The sequence below is a fragment of the Scylla paramamosain genome, chromosome 4 (genome assembly GCF_035594125.1).
Source record: "Scylla paramamosain isolate STU-SP2022 chromosome 4, ASM3559412v1, whole genome shotgun sequence".
In the NCBI taxonomy this organism is placed as follows: domain Eukaryota; kingdom Metazoa; phylum Arthropoda; class Malacostraca; order Decapoda; family Portunidae; genus Scylla; species Scylla paramamosain.
This window is the reverse complement of record NC_087154.1, coordinates 22,719,527-22,726,823: the sequence shown is the minus strand read 5'-3', so window position 1 is coordinate 22,726,823 and position 7,297 is coordinate 22,719,527. Positions and strand designations below refer to the sequence as shown.

Here is a 7,297-nt window from a genome sequence, read left to right as displayed (position 1 = left end):
TGTGTCAGAGTACATTAGATAAGATTATATATAAACACAGTGGTATCCTGAGATATGATGGTTGACTTAATCTAGGTTAATGATTATCATAGTTATCATGTAATTATCATGATTGAAGCTCAAAATATATGAATTATGAAACTGAAACAAAAGACAAAATTTTTTCCTCTCAAGTACTTAATTTTTATAAAAAAAATAATTGATTTATCACAGTTAACAGTAGCATTCACTTTGGAGTAAGAGACTGTATCTATACTCTTCTGCCAACTAATTCATCACTATGTATTACTTAGTAAATTTTATCACTTAACTAAATTGATCAACTTCTCATGTGATTTACAATCTTCTCTTCACAGTTCAGCATGTATAAATAGCTGTTTACACAACACATTATACATTTAAATGTCAAACAAAATCACCATGTAATAATGAAGCTGCCATAACCTCACTTAATCAGACTGCAATGAACAGCTATTTTATTTTAGCTGGAATAATTCCCAGACACACAGCTTATTGGCTACCTCTCACACACTCAATTAACTATGGTCAACCCTATAAGTACTGCTGACTGGGTGCCTCTGCCAACAAAAATTTGCCATAAGTGTTGATCATTATCACACAAGGATAATGTGCTATGCTGCTACTAACTTCCCCTTCTAAGTTCATGCTAAATATTTGTCTTGTTATCTTAATGCAAGCATAGGAAATAGGCTATCTCATGCTCTTATCACATAATGATTCCCTTGTATGTCAAGCCCCTATTATGTATCAACTTATAGCAGGGACAGATAGACAAATATATATAGATTAACAGGTAGACTAATAAACATTCAGATACCATAGATGGAAAAAACATACAGGTAGCTGAGTAGATAGTTTTTATAAATATAAGTGACTGCCTGTTTTGCCTGGGTTGTGTGGCTGTGTCTGTTTAAGATTCATGGCCAAACATATTGAGGTGGAACTTTGTATGGGGCTCCTCCTTCAACTAGGGAGTGACATGGGCTATATCCTAACCCCCTAAAACCATTATTTGTAACCAATCAAATAATTGTTGGAAATAAAACAAAGGAGCTCACAATTTTTAGAAATGAGCTCGGAGTCAAGATGAAGGAGCTCTGATTTACAACAAAGAAATCTGGTAGGAGACAGGCAGAGCAAAGAGCTTGAAAAGGAAGGCACTTCCAGTTAATAGGAAGGAGCTTAGACTTGAGAAAAAGGAACTTAGATAAAAGGCATAGATAATTAGATAGATAAGATAGGTAGATAGATACAGCTAGAGGAGAGGCTGAGCAGAAATGGAAGTAAATTCTAGGTTCCTTAAAAGTATGTAGAAATTGCATGATTGCTTCACTGAGTAAATTACTGGCTTAGTGTGATAAAGAGAGCTGTTTTATTGAGGCAATGCTGGGTAATTCCGCTAGTTAAACATGAATGCACTCACTGAGAGAGAGAGAGAGAGAGAGAGAGAGAGAGAGAGAGAGAGAGAGAGAGAGAGAGAGAGAGAGAGAGAGAGAGAGAGAGAGAGAGAGAGAGAGAGAGAGAGAGAGAGAGAGAGAGAGAGAGAGAGAGAGAGAGAGAGAGAGAGAGAGAGAGAGAGAGAGAGAGAGAGAGAGAGAGAGAGAGGGGGGGGAATGGGGAAAGAAAACATATGAAAAATGAATTAACTGGATACTGAATTTACCATTTTTAAGATCACAATCCCTTTCTAAAATATTAAAGAAAATGTATACCAGATTGTGACAGCTGGGACTTTTGTGGGAGGAAAAAACTGTTTGGTACATTACAGCTTTCATATAGAAAAGAATATGTAATCTGTTTCATACACATATATCAATTGACAGAAACAGACATACATATATATGAATGTGCTGACATAACCTTCTGCTGGGGTGGAGGTGGAAGAAACAAAACACCTGTCCAATGGAGTAAATGAAATACACCACTGAACCCACCATTAGGATTTAATGTTAAAAAATTATGATAGAGGGGAGAAATCAAATCACAGATGAGTGCAGACAAAGAATGCTGTTATCTGAAGGTAGAGAATCATTATCAGCACTAAGCACATCCGGTCTCATTTTTTCTTCAGGCCACCAGTGTTGAACTTGAAGAAGATAATGTCTCCATCCTCCACAACGTAGTTGCGTCCCCGCTGGTGGTATTTTCCAGCAGCCTGGGAAGATAATGTGTCATCAGTGGTGGCCTTCAATGTAAACAGGTGTACTTTCAAGGTAAAGCTTTCCTCAAAAGACAGGGCATGATACTGTGAATTATGTGTTTATAAACTATGGTAGCTCAAGTAATTATATTTCCCTTATACAGAACATAAATTTATTTCTTGGCAAGTAATGTACCAGTGATGTCATTGCTGAGATTGAATTGTTATAAAATTATAAAAATATGGTGAGCAACCAAACACTTGCATAAAAAAAACAAAAACACAGGTGTAATACCAACTGGTGCAATCCAGCAGTACATTTATCAATATACAACACACCCACACACATGTGGTCCATCCAGGTGTGATGAACAGCAGCTGGTCAGCTACACACTGACTCTAAAACCCCTATATGGTGATTTAATGAGCACGAGTACAATGGTTTCTAAATATATGCACGATAGAATTCTGAGTGAATGGGTTATTGAATAATGTTGATCCATTAATTTTCCTGTTTTCTTGTTTTCTGTAAAATACAATACTAAAAGAGAAGAGTATGTGCACACATAATATAGAGAGTGATTTATGAAAGTGAGACTAAGAAGGTATGTTTGCTGAGATAATATGCAACACTGATCGATATGCACAGCATGGAAGGTACAAAAAAGAAAGAACTGTACTTGAGATTTGTTGATCGAGAGATAAAGCTTTAATACAGAGGTAGGTTTGCTTTAAATACCTATCTGAGAGATGTGATTTATGTGAAAGGCAGTGAGAATTGGATGCTGATGGAGGAATTTCAGGGAACTCTTGTTCTTATTGACACTTATGGAATAAAACTTATAGGTTTGTGTGAAGAGTGTAAAGCTGCATGCTAGCAAAGCTTGGATAGTGAGAGGGGATGATATTTGCTGGCTTAAGTGAAAATGAAGATGATTGGATGCATATATAATACAGCACCACTGAAAACAAATCTTAGGTCACAGATGATGAACCAAGGGGAAGAATGAGAGATTAGTGTATTAGTCTAATGAAGGAGGATACTGAGGTGGTCTGGGTATACTGGGAGATGAGAATGACTGAATGATGAGAGCTTTTTAATGTAGTTGAAGTGGACCTAAGAAAATTTACAATGTAGTGTAGGCCAGTGAGGAAAGATGACAAGGGTGGGGCAGGCTGATGAGCTGTCATGCAAGCAAATTTAGAGAGAGAGAGAGAGAGAGAGAGAGAGAGAGAGAGAGAGAGAGAGAGAGAGAGAGAGAGAGAGAGAGAGAGAGAGAGAGAGAGAGAGAGAGAGAGAGAGAGAGAGAGAGAGAGAGAGAGAGAGAGAGAGAGAGAGAGAGAGAGAGAGAGAGAGAGAGAGAGAGAGAGAGAGAGAGATTCCTAGATTACCAAAAGATCAAGACCTTTCAAGTTATTTTTCATCCATGTAGAAAAATTTTTAAAATTCAGATGACTTCCTGTAGCTAAGTAACACATTTTGAAGAAGCATGAAAAGGAATACATCATATTTATAAAACAGATTATCATATTACCTTCACAGCAGCTTCAGAGCCCTCTTCTTTGAAATCATCATACTTCATCACTTCAGCCATGACAAAGCCTTTCTCAAAATCAGTGTGGATCTTGCCAGCAGCCTGTGGGGCCTTTGTTCCTTTCTGCAATACATCATTCAGTCACTGTTATTGTTTTCCCTTAATCTATCTCTACTTCTATTCTGATGCCTGTTCCTTATAACTCTTCCTTGGGGATGGCCAGAAAAAAAAACCTCAATTTATTCCTCTCCTTGAATGCTGCAATGATCTCATTCTCCTTTTTCTTTTTCCTGTCCCATATTCTATTGGAGGTCTTCCTATTGGACTTGCACTCACAGCCTCTATTAAAGAAATTGCATGTTTTCCTTCTGTGTAGTCCTTTCTTTCATCACAAACCCTGAAGACCTTATTACTTCACTCCCTTGCAAATCTGATTCTTCCCTTTTTCTGTTTACTTTTTATACTCATATGCTTGTACAGGCTTGGAACAAGACACTTTATTTTGTTATTCTCCATTAAGTCTAATTTCATATTCTTTTCATTACTCTACATATGTTGGCAGAATCAACTTTTGCTCCTTCCAAACACCATCACCAATTTAAGCTTGTTAACATTTATTTTCAACTTCTACATCTGGCACAGCTTATGAGAATTTGGTCAGTCACTCACTTCTTTCAATCAGAACTGTTCAGTATACAGTCACTCACTTCTTTCAATCAGAACTGTCCAGTATAATCTGTAAACTGAACTGTACTAGCTCACCACCACTTACCAACATTTACACACACATTTTGACTTCATTACCACCTTTGCTTTCGTCTCTTTCATTCTTTCTTATTTGTCTTCAGTAAACAATTACACATACATACATGAAATAAGCACTATGAAAAATACCGTACACCAGCAATTTTTTTCTACAATGAATTAATGATTCTCTTTTCTAATCCTTTGAGCTCCCTGTAGTAAGATTCCTATGAAAAAGATGGCTATGACAAATGCCCTCAGGATACCCTATTCATACATACCTTATTCCAGCTGTATTACACATTTCCTTCATCCATGATGCTAAAAAAATATTCAGCTATTGCTTTTTCAGCCAAAAAGATTCTACTAATTTTGTGTCTTATGATTTACTACCAAATATTTTCTTTACTCAGTCAGTCATCATCCATTCCCTAAATATGTTCATTCTAACTCAAGGCATTCTTCATTCAGTGTGCAGTGCAACTATTCATTCCAAGTGACATTATGAGGAGGAAGATCTTCACAGGCCTCATCCTGGGTATGTTCATTATATCTGTAGGTATTTTTTATCAATCATGAACACTAAAATGCACTTCCATGTTATAGTGCACTTTTCTCCTACAATAACCTATTAATTCTCCTATCTCCTTGGTGCCTTTCTGAAGATGAACATCTCCATCATCCTTGACTCAGCCACTCATTCACTGTCCAAGTTCCATAACCTTGTGCTGCATAGGTAACAACAAACAAAAATTCTTTTCAATATCCCTACTATTCTTCAATAATTAACTATATTTATATATTGTACTTTCTTCTGTTTTGTGCAATGGATAACACAACCTAGAAGGTTTTGTGTGGATATGCACCCTGACTTTTTAATACATTAATAAAGATATTAAATAGATTGTGAAAGCAACTATAAATTCATACAAGAAATGTGCATGAAACAAGGCTATGCTGTGTCTCATTATTCAGTGCTCAAGTCAAATATGTTTCTCAACCTTCCAACTCATAATCTGGTTCACAATATACATAAGCAGCAGAAATAGACACATCTTAATGAACATGGCAGTATCAACACTATGAGAACACATACCAATGATTATTTAGAAATACAAATGACTGTGATACTTGTTGCTTTATGATGGAGAATTAAAAAAGCAGCATGAGAAACCTATGCTGTCGGTGCTTTTTCCTGCACTGTGCACAACACCATAGGAAAATAACATGAAATGTTTAGCAAAATATTCTCAGTTCAATCATGGATCATCTGTTCAAACTCACTCCCTTGTTAAACCTTCCACTTTTTTTGATATGCCATATGCTTACATATCACTACATTTTAAGACACTATGATTTGGAGAGAGAGAGAGAGAGAGAGAGAGAGAGAGAGAGAGAGAGAGAGAGAGAGAGAGAGAGAGAGAGAGAGAGAGAGAGAGAGAGAGAGAGAGAGAGAGAGAGAGAGAGAGAGAGAGAGAGAGAGAGAGAGAGAGAGAGAGAGAGAGAGAGAGAGAGAACTGCAATGTCAAGGGAAGCTGATCATGGATGGTCATGACAGCCATATCTAAGTAAGGAAGCTGCCTTTCAAGATGCTATGATGTATATTAAGTAAAGAAAAAAAAATTCTTATTTTTCATTTCCAGAATTATTGTATATTTTCCCTTCTTTCAACGGATGACACTCAACATAAGTGAATGGAACATGAATAAAAAAAAAGAGAAGAAAAGGAAAACACTCAACATTATCTATATAACATGATACATAATCAATGTTTGTCATATTACTTTTTTGGCTTATTTACCTTCATGATGTGTTGGTAAATTCAGTTCACTGTGCTGGTGCTGCCCACCACACCCTTGTCTCCCACCCCAAGCTCACCTGGATGGTCCACGCCTTGCACTCATCTGGGCCACAGGTGAAGAAGTACATGAGCTGCAGTGCCTTGTAGCCTTGCACGATGATCTTGTCCAGAGCGCTGCAATGTGAGAATCATGATTAGTCTGGGCCTTGTTTGGGTGGGGGGGCAGGTGAGAGACATGTACTGTAACTTACAAATTCTGGAGGGGGAGGATGGTATCATTTTGTTCCCTCACTTTCCTCACTAAATTTTGCATCATTATGACTTTTCAAAACCAATTCTAAAAATTTCTTCAATGTGTATGATGCAAACTATAATTGTTATAATGAATATGAGAACTTCAATAACACTATGTAACAAAATTTCACTTTTGTCTTGTCCTTGGCCCCAAACCATAATTTTCTAGTTATTTCCATCCAAACAAAATAGAAAAAAGTTATTTTGATCCTAAAACTTTGCTTTTGTGGTTAGAGCAATGAATTTACATTTTTGCCTTATAACATATGAGTCTGGGTTACTATTGGTTTTCATGTCAGGTAAATACCTTTGCAAAGTTTCAATTGCTTATCTAATTGCTTTTGAAATGTTGCAAATATGTTAAAACAATGAAAGAAAGAATATAAAGTGTTCTAAAGATTTTTAATTTTAATAAGATCATTCTTGAAATGACCAGATTTAGAAAGAAATTTCTCATATTTAGAAGAATTTGCTTACATTTCAGAAATCTTGAATCTTACAGAATGTTCTACCAGACACTTTAGAAATTTCTAGAACATATCAGAGCATTCTATTCAATGTAAACATTTCCAGAATATTCTAGAACCTTCTAGAATACAGTAAAATATGTAAAGTATCAAGAATTTTCTAGAATGATTCAGAATATTCTAAAGTAGGTTCAAGAATATTCTAGAAAGACTGAAAACATTCTGGAATTCATTCTAGAAAGACTAAGAATATTCTAGAGTAGGTGCTTGCAGACCACCAGTCAGTTCTGCTTTG

The 7,297-nt window shown here is 36.2% G+C and overlaps 1 protein-coding gene and 1 long non-coding RNA gene across 3 annotated transcripts in view; one reads left to right on the top strand and one right to left on the bottom strand.

The window, feature by feature from the left end:
* Positions 1-1,946: 1,946 nt before the first annotated feature.
* LOC135099866 (obg-like ATPase 1) overlaps positions 1,947-7,297 on the bottom strand; it is a 51,529-nt gene continuing 46,178 nt past the window's right edge. The window contains exons 9-11 of one of the 2 annotated variants that reach the window (XM_064002481.1): positions 6,319-6,415; positions 3,697-3,819; positions 1,947-2,176 (exon numbers count right to left, since the gene is read on the bottom strand). In XM_064002481.1, the coding sequence (XP_063858551.1) occupies positions 2,078-2,176; positions 3,697-3,819; positions 6,319-6,415 (319 nt within the window). In that variant the 3' untranslated portion in view covers positions 1,947-2,077. Of the gene's footprint in view, positions 2,177-3,696; positions 3,820-6,241; positions 6,416-7,297 lie in introns of those variants that run through there. The other variant, XM_064002482.1, reaches the window with a different exon arrangement.
* LOC135099867 (uncharacterized) lies at positions 2,099-5,922 on the top strand. The gene is made up of 2 exons (XR_010268409.1): positions 2,099-2,234; positions 4,912-5,922. It is a non-coding gene; the product is annotated as an uncharacterized LOC135099867 (long non-coding RNA).